General features: G+C 41.5%; 1 protein-coding gene across 1 annotated transcript in view; it reads right to left on the bottom strand.

The window, feature by feature from the left end:
* Positions 1-111: 111 nt before the first annotated feature.
* The window catches only part of c5 (complement component 5), a 33,809-nt gene continuing 17,352 nt past the window's right edge, over positions 112-16,568 (bottom strand). The window contains exons 22-42 of the mRNA XM_024257967.2: positions 15,334-15,394; positions 15,153-15,242; positions 14,837-15,049; positions 14,443-14,518; positions 12,770-12,938; positions 12,584-12,688; positions 12,100-12,271; positions 10,771-10,895; positions 9,926-10,006; positions 9,696-9,848; positions 9,563-9,625; positions 9,400-9,493; positions 9,282-9,321; positions 9,114-9,216; positions 6,587-6,661; positions 5,153-5,258; positions 4,990-5,073; positions 4,823-4,912; positions 3,120-3,212; positions 394-532; positions 112-322 (exon numbers count right to left, since the gene is read on the bottom strand). Coding sequence (XP_024113735.1) covers positions 190-322; positions 394-532; positions 3,120-3,212; positions 4,823-4,912; positions 4,990-5,073; positions 5,153-5,258; positions 6,587-6,661; positions 9,114-9,216; positions 9,282-9,321; positions 9,400-9,493; positions 9,563-9,625; positions 9,696-9,848; positions 9,926-10,006; positions 10,771-10,895; positions 12,100-12,271; positions 12,584-12,688; positions 12,770-12,938; positions 14,443-14,518; positions 14,837-15,049; positions 15,153-15,242; positions 15,334-15,394 — 2,265 coding nt within the window. The 3' untranslated portion in view covers positions 112-189. The remainder of the gene's footprint in view (positions 323-393; positions 533-3,119; positions 3,213-4,822; positions 4,913-4,989; positions 5,074-5,152; positions 5,259-6,586; positions 6,662-9,113; positions 9,217-9,281; positions 9,322-9,399; positions 9,494-9,562; positions 9,626-9,695; positions 9,849-9,925; positions 10,007-10,770; positions 10,896-12,099; positions 12,272-12,583; positions 12,689-12,769; positions 12,939-14,442; positions 14,519-14,836; positions 15,050-15,152; positions 15,243-15,333; positions 15,395-16,568) is intronic.

Below are 16,568 nucleotides of genomic sequence, written 5' to 3'. Positions count from 1 at the left end.
AGACCCAACCACCCAGAAACATTACACAGCTTCTAGTACCGCTCACCTGGGGGCAGCATGGCCCGTCGACAGAACAAGAAAGTTTGATGAGGAAATCAACATATTACTGAGCAATGTTTATAAACCTTTATTTTACATTTTTATGAAAGAAGTTTCACCGAACAGACAAACATCAGCCTAACCTCCATCTCAGAGACATTCATTCAGCATAAAGTAAATACTAAAATCCTCCATCTGGGCTTTGTGCTTCTGACACAAGTCAGAGCTGCAGTCTGTGGACAAGAGCTCCACCAGCGCCTCCGAATCCAAGGCCAAGCGATACCTGAGGGACACAACAGGTGAGCCTCACAAACCTCAGGACTACAGGTCAGAGAGAGGCTGAGAGAAACTCACTTGAAGTGTCGGCCATTTTGGATCTCTGAGCCTCTGGATCCAAACACCAGGTACTGTTTGTTGTCCTGAAGGTTGATGCTCGTGCACGTCGCCTTTTTCACCAACTCCACTTCAGATTTAGGATTTAAAGCTTCAAGATCTGCAACAAACAACCCCCAAACATGGTACTGCTTATGTGGCCGTAATTAATCTTAGTGCATTCTGGGTGAAGCTCAACCTCATGAGCATTGACATGAATACCAATGGACATTCCAACCGCTCCCTTCTCATCTTCCAAATAGGAAGTTTCCGTGAGATGCAAAAAGGCCAAAATCCCATAGACTTCCATTGAGAAATAGACATTTGTATGTCAGAATAATTTGACAAAAGTTCCTATGCCATCCTTTCAAAATAAGACTTCCTGTGTTACATAGGATCATCCCAATGCAGCAGTAAAAAAAAAAACTGTTCATTTTACAGTTTATGGTGCATCTCTGCCAGAAATGCATATATATAATAAACCATAGTTCAATCACAGCTATTTGTTTCTTTTCTGTTTTTGAAGCATAAGAGGACACCTAAAATACTTCAATTTGTTCAAAAATTGAAAATCTGCCTAATAAGCCTTGAATATGAATTTGGATATTCTTACTGACCTCATTGAGCTCTCTTGTGGTACACGGCGGTCACAAATCCGTCCAAATGTTGTAGCTTTTGTTAAACTACAAAGCCATAAGAGTGATATGTGATGGTTTTAAACTGTTTCTGAATAGATAGAATACATTTTGAGTTCACTTTTTTTCACTTGGCTACTTTTTTTTAACTTTAGTTACGATTTAAAATTTAAAACTTTATTTATTTTAACCAGAGAGCCACCATGGAGGAGTAAAAGAGCCACATGTGGCTCCGGAGCCTCAGGTTACAGTTCTCCCCCTCAAAGGGATCATGGTATGTTTTGAGTCGTCTGCCAAAGACTATGGATTTCCTCTTAAGGGGTAGAAAGCAGGTTTATGAGTGAGGGGGATCCTTTAACGAAATCCCACATTAAAGGAACCACTAAGGCAAAATTGTTATAAACCTATGGCCACATACAGTGAGGGAAAAAACTATTTGAACCCCAGCTGATTTTGTAAGTTTTTCCACTAAAAAAGAAATGATCAGTCTATAATTTCAATGGTAGGTTCATCTGAACAGTGAGAGACAACAATGACAAAAAAAATGGAGAAAAATGCGTTTCAAAAAAAGTTATAAATTAATTTGCATTTCCATGAAGGAAATAAGTATTTGATCCCTTTGAAAAACGTGCTTCAGTACTTGGTGGCAAAACCTTTGTTGGCAATCACAGAGGGCAGCCATTTCTTGTAGTTGGCCACAAGGTTTGCACACATCTCAGGGGGGATTTTGGCCCACTCCTCTTTGCAGATCCTCTCCAAGTCATTAATGTTTCGTGGCTGATGTTTGGCAACTGGAACCTTCAGCTCCCTCCACAGATTTTCTATGGGATTAAGGTCTGGAGACTGACTAGGCCATTTCATGACCTTAATGTGCTTCTTCTTAGCCAATCTTTTGTTGCCTTGGCCGCGTGTTTTGGATCATTGTCATGCTGGAATACCCAACCACGACCCATTTCAATGCCCTGACTGAGGGAAGAAGTTTCTCACCCAGCACTTGACGATACATGGCCCCATGCATCCTCCCTTTGATGCGGTACAATTGTCCTGTCCCCTTGGCAGAAAAACACCCCCAAAGCATAATGTTTCCACCTCCATATTTGAAGGTGGGGACGGTGTTTTTGGAGTCATAGACAGCATTCCTCCTCCTCCAAACACGGCGAGTTGAGTTGATGCCAAAGAGCTCAATTTTGGTCTCATCTGACCACAACACTTTCACTCAGTCTTCCTCTGAATCAGCCAGGTGTTCAGTGGCAAACTTCAAACGGGCCTGTAGATGGACTTTCTTGAGCAGGGGGACCTTGCAGGCACAGCAGGATTTCAGTCCTTCACGGCGTAGTGTGTTACCAACCGTTTTTGTGGTGACTATGGTCCCAGCTGCCTTGAGATCATTGACAAGTTCCTCCCGAGTGGTTCTGGGCTGATTCCTCACCGTTCTCATTATCATTGAAACTCCACGAGGTGAGATCTTGCATGGAGCTCCAGACCAAGGGAGATTGGCAGTTAATTTATGTTTCTTCCATTTGCGAATAATTGCACCAACTGTTGTCACCTTCTCACCCAGCTGCTTGGCGATGGTCTTGTAGCCCATTCCAGCCTTGTGTAGGTCCACAATCTTGTCCCTGACATCTTTGGAAAGCTCTTTGGTCTTGGCCATGGTGCAGAGTTTGGCATCTGGATTGATTGATTGATTGATTCTGTGGACAGGTCTCTTGTATACAGGCAACGAGCTGAGAGGTCAAGGTCAGCTTGTTACCTGTATAAGACCCACCTGGGAGCTAGAGATCTTGCTGACGGATAGGGGATCAAATATTTATTTCCTTCATGGAAATGCAAATTAATTTATAACATTTTTTGAAACGCATTTTTCTGGATTTTTTTTTGTCATTGTTGTCTCTCACTGTTCAGATGAACCTACCATTGAAGTTATAGACTGATCATTTATTTTTTAGTGGGCAAACTTACAAAATCAGCTGGGGTTCAAATAGTTTTTTCCCTCACTGTATCTGTTGTATAGCAGCCCACATGTACCTTAAGAAAATGGCGACTTGCACAGGCCATGCTTTGTGGTCTCACCTTTTTCTGTATTCTTGAGGACTTCAACCACAGAGGCAGAGTAGATCATAAAGTCTCCTTCTGAGGCCGCTGACCTCACCGTCACGATCAGCCCTGCAGAAGGAAACAGTGCAGCACTCACACCAATGTTTTCACAGAGAGGCCTGGAGGTACAGCTGCAGGACGCCCGCACAATGTCCTTAACTCCTGAGGCGTCGCCGGTGACGCTTAAACTCAAAATCTGTAACATACTCAAACTTTTTAACACGATCAAGATAATTCCAGCAGATTGTGAAGGAGAAAAGCGGCTTTTCTCCTTCACAATCTGCTGGAATTATCATGTAAATGGTTTAAAAGTTACAGTAAATCAAAGAACATCAACACTGGAGCTCAGGTGATAAAGGGTTAACTAAAACAAGGAGGCATCGGTGAGCTTTCACACTTTCAATATGTGTAGTGTGAAACCATGATGGTAAGACCAAAAAAAAGTCTCTTTCACCTATTTTCACTTTATCAGGAATTAGCTGATGTCATACAAAATGTCCAAGTGCCTGTGTTTGTGATAGATGCAAAAATAAATGAGGTTTGCTTTGGAGCAAATGACAGAATGACATAATACAAGGCCAAATAAGATAACATTCTACAAAAAAAACTTCTGTGGATAAATGAGTTTATCTTGTAAGAATAGACAGGAATTGCATGCTTTTTGTAGGGGGGTGAACAAGAACACATTAACGCACGCGATTAATCAAAAATAATTATTACGTTGATATGTATTACTGCAAATTAATTGAAGAAACAGTCCTTTGCTTTAACTCAGCGATTCAGATTTCCACGGCATGCATTAAAGCTGGACTCAGCCTCTTAAATCCAGTTAATGCAATGTCTTAGATCACATGTGTCAAAGTCAAGGCCCTGGGGCCGGATCCGGCCCTCCAGGTAATTCTGTCCGGCCCTCGAGATAATTTTATTTTATTGTTATTAATGGCTCGATGTTATCTTACACTCATTTCTAACTTGTATAATTTTGACAAAATGTAATTTTGTAAAATATTGAAAGTTATTTGAGGTTTGAGTTGATTTATTCTGGAATAATATTCCTGCATTTTTATTATTCATAATTGTATTTACAGTTCAAAGTGTTACAAATTTTCATCCTCCTAGATTTTGGACTATTTTGGCATTTACTAAGATTTTTAAGGATTCTTTGGTATCTAGCTAATATTTCAGCAACGTGCTGGCTGTTTTGGCTAATTTAGGCCTTTTATTTTAAAGTTTTGCCGTTTTTTTCAGCTATCTGTTTTGGCTAACTTGTGTTTTTTAAGGTTAATTTGGCATTTATCTAAAATTTTAGCGAGCTAGCAGCTTCAGCGTCTTCAATTATCAGCTTCAGAGTTTTTAGCCATCAATTTCAGTATCTTCAGCGGCCAAATTCCACTTACAGCAATCACACTAGCATTATTGCAGTCCATAATTAGGCTAAAAAGGTAAGGTTTTAAAAATGTAGACTTAAAGTGTTCAATAAATGTTTATCCTGTTCTTTTATTTGTTAACGCACCCGATTCATCAAAAATAATTAACGTGTTCATATCTATTAACGCAAATGAGTTACACCTTGCATAAGAACAGTCTTCCACTTTGTCTTGGACGGATCCTGCTGGTCATTCGGTAATTACGAAGACAGAGCCTCACGTTCGGTGGAGGGGATGCAGAGATGAGCTCACCGTATTTGATGTGAGGCTGGCAGAGCTCCTCTGTGCGTTTGACTGGTGTCAGAGTCAGGTCAACGTTTCCCCTGTAGGCCGCACACGCAGCTGCATGACACCACAAAACAAAAGCCTTCAGTCTCTGTGGAACACAGCGAGCCGACCGCAGCTGAATCTGGACGTACCCGTCATGCACTGGCACTGTTCGCCCACACAGAGGCGCTGGAGCATCTGGTGCTGGGGAGAGAACTCTTTGGTGCACAAGCTACCTGGAACCCAAACACAATCCAATCTCAGTCTTCTCTGGAGTCAGCTCCTCAGAAAACAGCAGCAGGCTCTGAGCCTCACCTCTGTCCTGTCGCTCGCTCACAGTGAACAGACAGTCGTTGGCGCCAACCACCTTAAACCTGGTTCTGACCCCGAACCCAACGCACAGGAAGATATCAGACGGAACCTGGAGACAGCAAACTGTTCTACTGCCAAACTGAAAGCTCAGACATTTACAAGGAGGACTGGGTGGAGGTGGAGGTGTCCATGATGCTCCTTAGACCTGTGGACCCGAAGGAGCTGCTGACCAAAGGAACACTTCCTGCACAGCCCGTTCCTCTAAACCAGGGGGGACAAGCTACAACATGTGGCTTGTTAAACTGTTTAATCTGGAATCAATAAACTGGTAATCCTGAATATTTTTTCTCCTGTATTCTGGAGTCTCCACATAGGGTTAAATAACAAATGCAATGACCTTTATCTGTAAGTGCAAAAAGTGATTCTACATTCAAGCTGGTTTAGAAGACTTGGGCCCAATCAGAATTTTTCCCTTCTCCTTCATTTGTTCCTCCAAATGGAGAATTATGAAAAAATAGAGTCTCATAATTCAAACATCACTTTTGTTCAACGACATCACCGATAATCTCCAGTCTGCTAGCATTAGCACGGAGCTTCCAGCGCTTGAATAAACATAACAACAGCGTTTTTTTAACTTTAAAAAGGTCACGCTACAACAAAAAGTCATTACTTATTTTTAAATGTAAACCTCTGTGGTTCAGAGCGCTCCAAAGTGAAGAAAAACGCTTCTCAGCGGGACAGAGATCTTTTATCCCCCCGGTTGGAGGGTCGAATTTAAAACATGATTTTCCTGGACACACTTACACTTAAACTCCCCCTTCAAATGGAGGGGAAGGGAAGAACTCGGATTGGGTCTTTCTGTTTTTTCAACGTTCATGTGTGTTTTTCAACCCTGACCGTCCTTTTTCTGATCATTCCAACACCACATAAACGCAGCATTTCTCGAAATTTGTGTTTTGCCCTTTAGGACATCAACCCATTGGTGCGATTGGCACTGAAATGAGAACAATCCAAAATATTTTGCTTAAAGTTTAAATCCTTTTTAATTCCAAATAAAAGCACGTTTTCATCCAGATTCCACATTATTTCCGTCTCTTAGAAGGTGGATCACCAGAACACTCCACACGTCCACTTATGGTCCGGCGCTTCTATCAAATTTTACAACCCTTTGGGACCCACAAGTCTAAAAGTTTGCCCACCCCAGCTTTAAACCATGGGGCCCCAATTCCAGGCCTCGAGGGCCGACCTCCTGCTGGTTTTCTAGAAATCCTTCCTCCTCTGCAGCTGATTACCTGGATCAGGTGTTTAACCTGTAAGGAGCTTCAATGGTAGGTTGGCTGGAAAACATGTAGGACACCGGCCCTCGAGGCCTGGATTTGGGGACCCCTGCTCTAAACCATCACATGAGTTCAGGGACGCTTTCTTTCAGTTACTCACTGTGTCCATTAAGATGACCACTGTCTGTCCCTGGAGCTCATAGTGGGAGATGACGGGGTCGTCTGACTCCATGAACTGCAACACAGCAGCAGGACGGTGTGTGAAGATAGACGTCTCGAAATGGTTTGATTTAAGGAACAAAAAATGTATTAATTAAAGTATCCATTTTAAATAATACTGTTATCACTAAAGAGTTAGTTCAAAACAATTACACAGAAATAGCAGAAGATATCAAACCAAGCAAACTTTTTGATTTATTTTCAGATTGTTCTCAGTGATCTTTTAATTATGATTATTCTGTTTTAGGGAAAAAACAAATCTGTCATTTTCCAGGACATAGTTTCTGCAGAGCAACAGGAGTTAATTAGAAATTCACCTCTGAGTTGTGGACGGGACTGTGCAGAGCAAACCCACCAACTCCATCCCCCCTTCCCCCTCTGTCGCTGAGAGCTCTCTGTTTACACTTTCTCCCACTACCTTACACCCCCTCATAACCCCAACAAACAGTAGCGGCGAAAAAACGATTGGGAGCAACAGTGGAGCTGTCCATCCGTTCAGTTTAGATTCATATTCCAGCTAACAGCGGGAAAACAAAGACGTTCATGGATGTATTTGTCTAGAATGGGGCAGCAGAGCTTGTGGCTCGCCCAGAGAGTTTTCTATGTCAAAACGCTCTTTTATTACTGCATTTTTTTCTGTCTGCACAAAAATTTACAACAGTTTGAATAAATAAATCCTCAGACATGCAGTTTTAATCCAAAGTTATGTCCTACATCGGGCGTTCTTAAAGTGCGGCCCAAGGGAAGAGTTCTAGTGGATCATAACCTCTGTACATAGCTGGGAAGAAACCTTTTGTTTTGTGGCCACATCTGCAGAGGAAAAAGGTGATTACACCCAAGTGCAGTGTATTAATTTTACCACTAGAGGGCAGACAGCATTTTCTATGAGACTGCCTCTGCAGAAAAGGAGGGACCATAGACTGTATATAAGAATGGACTGAGCGAGCACTGAGGTCCCCCATTGGAAATGCATTACTTCCTCTCCTCGCGAAAGTAGGCCACCGCTTTCACCGTCACTTCCTGAAATGGATACCGCCATTTGCAACCCATCTTCAGCGATTGGTCTGAGTCATAGTTGAGTCATGAAACTACAGGAAGTACTGTCGCCAATCAGGAGTGAGTTTATTGCAACCGTCCGCCTCTTTCCACGCCTCGACCACGAGACCGCGGATGTAAACAGCTTCTACTTTAATCACGGCGGCTCGGGAGAATTGTACAAGTCATTGTTGAAGCCTTTGAGGGAGAACCATTCCAACATTTGATTCTGTCAGCGGTCCTTTTGGATTTACTTACATTTATTCCTTTTTGTCGAGATAAAAGGAGCATTTGGGTGACGCCGTGCCCGCCGTCCCCTGGCGCGCGGGCCGCAGCGGCCATGTTACAGTCTGATCAGATGCACGTGAGAAGCGCGTTCAGCAGTATTTAAAATAAATAACCATCCTAACAAGTGAACAGCTGGATCTTTTTCTGTTTGAAAATACGACCAGGTCCTTTAATGTTTGTCTCGCGCTCCTCAGACGGCTGCGTCTAATTCAGGCTGAAGCTGGAAAAGTGAAGAAGATGAAACTTTGGTTGGTGATTTTATGAGCGTATATGCAACTTATAATTTATAAGCCACAATAAAAACCGTGAAAAAAGAAAAACGAACGTTAAACAAACAATAAAGTCCAAAGCACATAACCTCAGAGTGAAATCTATTTCTACAGAGTAAATCCTCATCTAAAAATGTCGACAGCATGCTCCTCTTGTTGTTTTAAACTGCTGCATCGGTACATTCCATTGAGGAAAACAACAGTAGGACAATGATTGGTACATTGTTGAATTGTAAAGTAGGTGTTAAAAGGTCTTCACGGACCCATTGATGAAGTCTGCTCCCATTGGCTACCCGTCATCTGTCAATCAAACCCCCCAGACGTTCGACGTCAGACCCACAAACGCTTATTGAGCCATCTGATTGGTCAATTTATAACTCTAATAACTTGTGATAATGGAAAAAAATCTTTTTAAAAAATTAGGATTAGAAAAAAGAAGTTAAGCAGAAAGCAGCAGAGGAAGAATGATTATTCTGACATATAAAATGACTGAGAAATAACTGTCTGTTTCTCAATGTAAGTCAATGGGACTTTGGCCTTTTTGCAACCCAGTGGTACTTCCTATATGGAACACGGAAGGAGGGGGGCTTGCTCTGTCCAGTTATTTTATATACAGTCCATGGGAAGGACCATGACCACGGCAGTAGAAATGGAGTCAGAGTGGGATTCAGAGAGAGTCAGAGCAAGTACTTGGTGGTTTTCCCTGTTCTCCTTCTGCTCTTTATGCTTTTTACAGAACCAGATGTTTCAGCAATTCTCTCAAGTATTAATGTTGCTCTTTTAGGTAGTTACCTCAGATTGCTCCAACAAGTTTTTAAAGTTTGTGTTTTTTCAAAACTGTATTTGACGAGATTGAAGCGGTTTTACTTCCTTCACCTTTCTTAAGTCGTCCAAATACGGCTCCACACCTGTTGGCAGCTGGATCTTCAGCACCGTCAGAGAGGACGCCGTCGACACCTCGTTTACAGGGGGCTTATACCTGATAAAGAAAGGTCTTTCTGTCCACAGTGTCCACTACATGAGGAGATGAGACGTGTATCTTACTTCACACAGGCGGCCAGGTGAGGAGCTTCCACGCTAGAACCTGAGGATGGGGAGTTTCAGCATCACTTACTGAATGTTTTCATAAACGTTTTCAAAAGGGGTCTTTCAAGAGGCGTACCGCCTGAGAGGCTGGAGCCCGACATCTCAATGTTGAGCTCAAAGTTACATCTGGTCTGTAGGGACGCTGTCGTCTGATAGAACACCGTCTTCAGCTGAAAACACAACCAGAACCATTTATGGACTCTCGTAAAGGTCCTGGGACTGATTTAGGCCACACCCACCTTCACATTGGACACTCCCTTCCCATAGCCTGTGGACACGGTGATGTCATCGTTCAGGGCAACCTGGTGCAGAAATGAAGTGTTGCACTAAAGCAGTGTTCTGCTGTTCCCTCCCTGGACTTCCTCCTCTTACCTCGATGGGTGCAACCACAGGCTGCCTGGAGTTCAGGGCAACTCTCTTCACCTCGCCCTTCCTGTTGTAGCGGATGTTGATCTGCTGATTGAGTTCAGCTCGGGGCGTGACCCGTTTGTACTCGGTGATCGCCTCCAGAGCCATGAGCGCGTCCTGACAGATGAGGTGCATTAGTCGATCACTCAAAGGAGCGCTGCACGCTTCCGTTTCAGATTTAGAGGGTCTAGTACCGTTGAAGAGAAGAAGCCATCGCCGTAGTACTGGTCCTGAGTCAGCCACGACAGGATTGGATTCGCATAAGAGATCCTCCCCTTTAAAAGAAATGACAAAATCTGTTAAACCAACTCTGTCTTTCACAAGCAGGTATAGTTTCTCAAACCTGCCACCCTAACATTTCCACACTGAAGCTGTTCAAAATCCAGTTTGATTCATGACAAACTTCCTTGTCAGGTGTTTTACTTTCTCAGGTTATCAAAGAAACAGTCTTGGTTCCTTCTCTGCTCTTCCTCATCAGATGTTCTTCTGTCAACACAAACTCTACATATGTGGCCCAAATGAGGGAATTTCCCCGAGAATTTTATTTTTGGTATTTTAATTCAAAAATGTATTCATTAGTTTGTTGACTACATGTATTGGTTTTTTATTTTTATGAAATGACCCTTAAAACTTTCATTCTATATTGTAAAAAAAGTTTGTTAAGCATTTTTGGGGTTTCCACAGCAAAATGAATCAAACTTTTCCGGATGGAATTTTCTGTTTTTGCATAATTGTATTTCTAGTGTGTGAATCAAAATTACAAATGCCTAAATAAAGATAATGTCACATAATAGAGGTTGTACTGATTAAAATGATACCAAATAAGTGAGCAGGTAGTCTGATGGCAGCTGCAGAACTAAGATACTAACCTATAAAGAGAACAGTACAAACCAATACCACAGGGTTTGATCATCCCTTCACATGTCTGAGGGTCAGTCATGAAAACCACAAACATGTTCAGACACCAGCCAACATCCTTATGGGTAAAAGAACGGGGAGTTTCCATAGAGAAACAGCAGAGATGCTGCAGTAACATCACCTTTAGCAGCATCGTTAGGAGAACGTATGCTGTCGTCTCCACTGTCTGACCACTGGATTGGTCAGGCTTTATCCAGTCTGCCGTCACATCGGCCTCCTGCCAGTATCTGAGTTCCACAGGGTTACCTGGACACACAGCTGAGGTTTAGTCACAGCACCAGAGCATCCTCTTTGTGGAGAAGCTGGACACTACCTTCAAGTTAGGATGAAGAATTCTGAGTAAAGCTGCCGCTCATGGAGATTCATGCAATCTAACTTTAACATAATGTTTGGCATTAGACCAACCAGGCAACTCTAGCAGATCAATGTCAATAACTTTAATTCTAAAAATCTACTTTTCTTCACGACTTTAGGATAGATTTCATAGACTGTGTTTGGACGTATGGGGAAACTAAGTTGCTTCCTAAAAGAAGAATAGGATCCGGTATACAATACATCAGGTCAGGGATGGCCAAACCTGGTCCTTTATTCCTCTGTTTTTAGAAGTAGAATGTAACAGTCTTTACATCTCCTTTATAAAAGGGGCCAAAATCCAAAACATACTGTAGATCGCGGGCCGGACAGGAAAAACATTTATTGAACACTCTAAAACTACATTTTTAAAACTTTAAAACTGTAACTTTTTACCAAAATGGCCAACTGACTACAGGCTACAGTTACAATTACGAACTACATATATATAACATTACCTTTGATGATGCTAGTGTGAATGCTGTAAGCTGAATGTGGCTGATGAAGATGCTAGTGCTGATAGCTAAATGCCAAATTAGTATAAGAAACCAAAAAGAAAAAAACCTTAGGTTAGCTAAAACAGCTAGCATGTAGCTGAAAAAAATAGTTAAACTCCAAAACAGCATAAACGATCTTAGTAAATGCCAAAATAATCCAAAAAACTAGCAGAATGCCAATATTTAAAACTTTAAAATAGTATCTTTTTAATGTAATTATGAAATGATTATTAAATAACTTTCAATATTTTACTCTCCATAAAAATATATTTTATTAAAATTATAAAATTTAGGAATAAGATAACATCGGACCATTAATAATAAAATAAAACCTGCTTCTTTTCAACATCCGTATATTTCTTTCTCTTTCATGACTGGGCTAAATTAAGCCGCCTAGCGGGCCGGATTCTATAAGTTCGCTTCCTCCCACTCTCTTTCAAGTGATCTACTTGTGATTGATAATGTAAGATGTGTCTATTTTATTTATTATTACCTGATTGCTTGAAATAAACCATTTCATTAATTAATTCACTCATTCATTCATCTGGACCCCCTAAGATAGCACCAGGGTTATGAAGAAACTCATTGTCGTGAGGAAACACCTCTCTGTCGAGCTCGGTTCTCCAGGCTCCTGAGCAGTTCAGACACCGCCGTGCTGTCGGGATCATGGAGGGTCAGAGCGTAGGTTGCCACCGCGCGCACGTACATGCTCTTCACATTCATGGCGTGCCGGGAGAGGTATCCAGCTGCTGAGCGTCTGCTGATGTCATGAAACTTAGAGAACAAACAGGAGAGATGAGATCATGCGAGGAGAAACTCGCCTGATTTGATCTTTATCACATTTGCTTTCATCTTATTGTATTTATCTCACCCTCTCTATTACAGTTCATTTCATCTCAATTCTATTTAATCTGAACACAGTCATTTAAATCTAACTAAAGTTTATGAGTAATATTAGCCTTTCGTAGGAAACAGTAATCGTATTTGATTTTTAAAATAAACTAATCTAATCTGATTTTCCTAAATCTACTGGTGTGAAATGAAGGATTTAAGTGAAACATGATGGATGCTGAAGGAGGTTCTTACCTGGAGTCGCAGTCTTTCATCTCTGATCTCTTTTGCTCTTTGCAAGGCGATGAGCACAACAGAAGTTACATACACAGAGTTTTCTACGGGATCAGCCCCCTCCACCTGCACCCACACACAGACAAAAGGGTTTCCATGTCTTGTTGTCCTGGTGGGGTGAGAGCAAACAAACTAGACTGTGCCGACCATGACTCTGTCGGGTTTGAGGGACGACTTCTCAGAAAAAGACCCATCCTCCTGCTGGGTCTTGGAAATCAGCCAAGTCACGGACTCAGAGAGAGACTGACGGTCCACCGACCCACCATCCATCACAGAATCCGCTACAGCCAGAACCTTCACCGCCATCGCCGTGACCCTGGCAGACAGTTCAGAAGGACACTTGGGGGACGACTATAACAGCACAAAATACCAGCACTCAGTTGAAACCGCAGTTTAGAAATGTTTCATTGAGCCCCACAACGGTCAGAGCTTTCAAACACCACGACAGCAGCTTCTGTTCATGTCAAACCTTTGAGCAATACTTTGAAATATAGAAATAAAGTGGGACATCTGAAAAAACTCTCCGGTGGTGCAAAGAACAAATGTAACTCCTCAATTTGCAAACATGAGTTGCGTATGTGTTTTGTTTACAGCTTTATTGGTTTAGGTCAGGAGTCCCCAAACTACGGCCCGCGGGCCAGATCAGGCCCACCTCCACATTTGGCCACATTTTTTCAGACTAATTTGGAGCTTAACTAATATTTAACTACATGCTAGCTGTTTTGACTAATTTAGGATTTTTTTTTTACGTTTTTAGGTTGATTTGGAGGTTAGCTAATATGTTAGCCTTATGTCAGCTGTTTTGGCTAAATTTGACATTTTACCATTTTTTTCCTTCGTCTAATTTGGCATTGGGAAGACCTCCTGAGTGGTGGATTTCAGGGACCAGGAATGAGAGCCACATACCAGCTTTGTTTAAAACCATAACTAAAAAGGAGACCCACTGAACGCTATGTCCCTGAAGCAGCCATAAGTCAATGTAATCCCAAACTGTGGTCACATCTGAAATGCACAGCTGCCTTTGAGAGGAGCGAAGCTTTAGCAACACCAATCTTGACCAAGAACAAAACAGCTTTAACCATTTGAACTTTCCTGATAGTTTATCTTAAAGGGGCCCTACCATGACAAATCTACTTTTTGAGCTTTTAGGTGCATGTTACTGTTCCTTCCTCTCTATGAAGAACCCCAAAGCGCTATTCTGATCTGTTCAAGCATTTAAGAGTAATCCTCTAAAAAGCTGTGCTCTCAACACGAAGACGATCCTCACGAGTGAGACCCCCTTTCAGGAGGACTCAGCTGACACCAACACCTAATTTCTCCACGGATCAGCAACAATCGTTCATTTTAGATTCAGAATACCGTATATCTTCCAGTTGTGTCCTGTCTTCAATAAAACAGGTGACCCCCCCCCATCCTGGTTGGGCACAGTTGTGCAGATGTCAAGTGTATGTGTGTTGTGAACCAGTGTAGTGATGGCCGGGCCTACTGAAGGCAGATATATGGTATGTGCATCCAGCTTTGAAGAAATGTGGATGTTTATTTTCGTGGTACACGCTGCTGGCTCTAGGATGACATCATGAAACCCACACGCAGCGGCAGGCGGAGCCTCAGGAACCGAGTCGTTTTACTTCTGGGTAAAAAACAACTCACAGAAAATAACTAATATTTCATAAATAATTTGTTCTTTAGTGTTCCAAATGTAACATATGATCATATATTTGGATATAGTTCACTCTGAAAGGCTGAAGAAAATCATGGTATGGCCCCTTTAGGATTTGAAATCTGGAAGTTTTTCTTAAAACACTAAAGAATTCCCTTACCAGGTGCTTGGTTCTGCTTTTGTTGACACACTGTAACTGGAGTCTCCATTCTTGATTGAACTGAGATCAACCAGACCTAAACACACAGGTAAAAAGCCATGATTATTTCGGTAACACTTTATTCCTTAACAAGCTTTAGCAACACATGCATTATGAATGTGTTTATATGGTGTTAGAGAGACATTTATTAGAACAATAAGATAAATAAAGTTTATTAACATACTTAATTTTAATTAATAACATCTAAACTGAGACCATTTTCTATAAAGGCCATATTAATAAACTGCTTACAAAGTTTTACTTTCTTTGTCAACATTCTATTGAGAGTTTTGCAGGACCTCCTCTAGAGTGAATTATTTCTCCAGTACATCTCCAACATTGTCACATCTCTCACCATCCCGAATCTTCTGTTTCAGATCTGATGAGCTCTTCTGGGAATTTGTTTCCAGCATGTCCCAGCTCGATGTGGTCTCCAGGTACAGGTACACCTGGGTGAGCAGGAACAGACTGTCCAGCTTTGCTATGGCCACGCCTAACGGTAAGTCGATGAGCGTTTGAATCCCATCTGGTTTGGTTAACACGGTAACGACATCTCCTGGAAGCTCCCCTGGTCACAAACACAAACGCATGAAAGGTCAGGAGCTTCAACGTAACGTCTTCTTCACAGAGTAAGAATTCCTGCACTAAACGCACGGCAGCTGTGATCTTACCGTTTATTGCTAGCATTCTCTGCACAGCAGAGTTGGGAACCATATTTGGTGGCATTTGGTTCTTCAGAACCACTTTAAGCCTTGTAGAACCTAAACCAGAATCAAGGACAACAGAAGTTCTTCATCAAACTCAGCAGGAACCACACCGATCAGGACAGATGCTTTGTTAGGCTCCACTCACCGTAGAGTCCCTGTGGATCAAGACTCCCTCCAGAATTCACCTCCCGCCTCACTCCTTCTGGCTGAAAGTACAATCAGTTTTAAGTTGGAAAAATGTATCCACATATTTGTGTTTGGAAGGTTAGGATTGGGCTGCACATCGGAGTAGTCACTACATCTGGGCATAGGCGACCTAGGTCGCCATCTTCTGGAGAGGGCGGCAAATTGCAAAGATTATATATTAGTCTTCTTTTCTTTCTTTTTTAATTTGGTTTCCTTAACAATTTGACGCACCACTCATTTTATGTAAAAAAAAAAAAAAGAAAGAAAAAGTGATGATTAAAAAACGTAACTAAAATAAGTGAAATGTTTGATGTAAATAATAACTCTGCAGTGCAGTTTGCTGGTTAGCATTGGCTTCGGTGCTAGCAGTAATGATAACAGTCCTGTTCCATAGGTGGAGTCAGCCTCCAACATTCCTGTTTGGTTACCCTTTAATTCATGAGTCAAGACCCAGGGGCCAGATCCGGCCCTCCAGGTAATTATATCCGGCCTCCAGATCATTATGTTTTTTTATTATTATTATAAAAAAGTTACGGTTTTAAAGTTTTCAAATTTGCATTCTGCAGCTTTTTGGACTATTTTGGTATTTACCAAGATTTTTAGGCTATTTTGGAGTTTCATATTTCATCTGCATGCTAGCTGTTTTGGCTAATTCAGGCTTCTTTAAAAAGTTTCTTTGGCTGTTTTGGAGCTTAGCTAATATTTACATGCTAGCCGTTTTAGTTAATTTAGGTTTTGCTCAGTTTTTTAGGCTATTCTGAAGTTTAGCTATTTTTTAAGCCACATGGTAGCTGTTTTGGCTAACCAATTTTTTATTTATTTATTTTTTTAATTTGGCATTTAGCTAATATTTTAGCTGGCCATCAGCTTCAGCATTTTCAGCTATCTTTAGCGGCCAAATTCAGCTCACAACATTCACACTAGCATTATTACAGGTATATCTAGTCCAGGAGTCAGCAACCTTTAACAGTTAAAGAGCCATTTGAGCTTGTTTTCTACTGATCTAAACCTACAAGGAGCCGTATAGTCTTACGTTCACCTTCAAGAACTTTGGATTTGCAATCACGACCTTCTTTAAAAAATATATATATATATCTTTTTTTGGCACAAACAACAGCAAAAATATAAAAATAATCTAGCATCTTTTAAAGTTTGATTTTTCTTGGTTAAATTTGACAGAAGCTCAAATAACCT

The sequence above is a fragment of the Oryzias melastigma genome, linkage group LG13, assembly GCF_002922805.2.
Source record: "Oryzias melastigma strain HK-1 linkage group LG13, ASM292280v2, whole genome shotgun sequence".
Classification (NCBI taxonomy): Eukaryota; Metazoa; Chordata; class Actinopteri; order Beloniformes; family Adrianichthyidae; genus Oryzias; species Oryzias melastigma.
The sequence above is the reverse complement of the archived record's forward strand: the minus strand, read 5'-3'. Positions and strand labels throughout refer to the sequence as shown.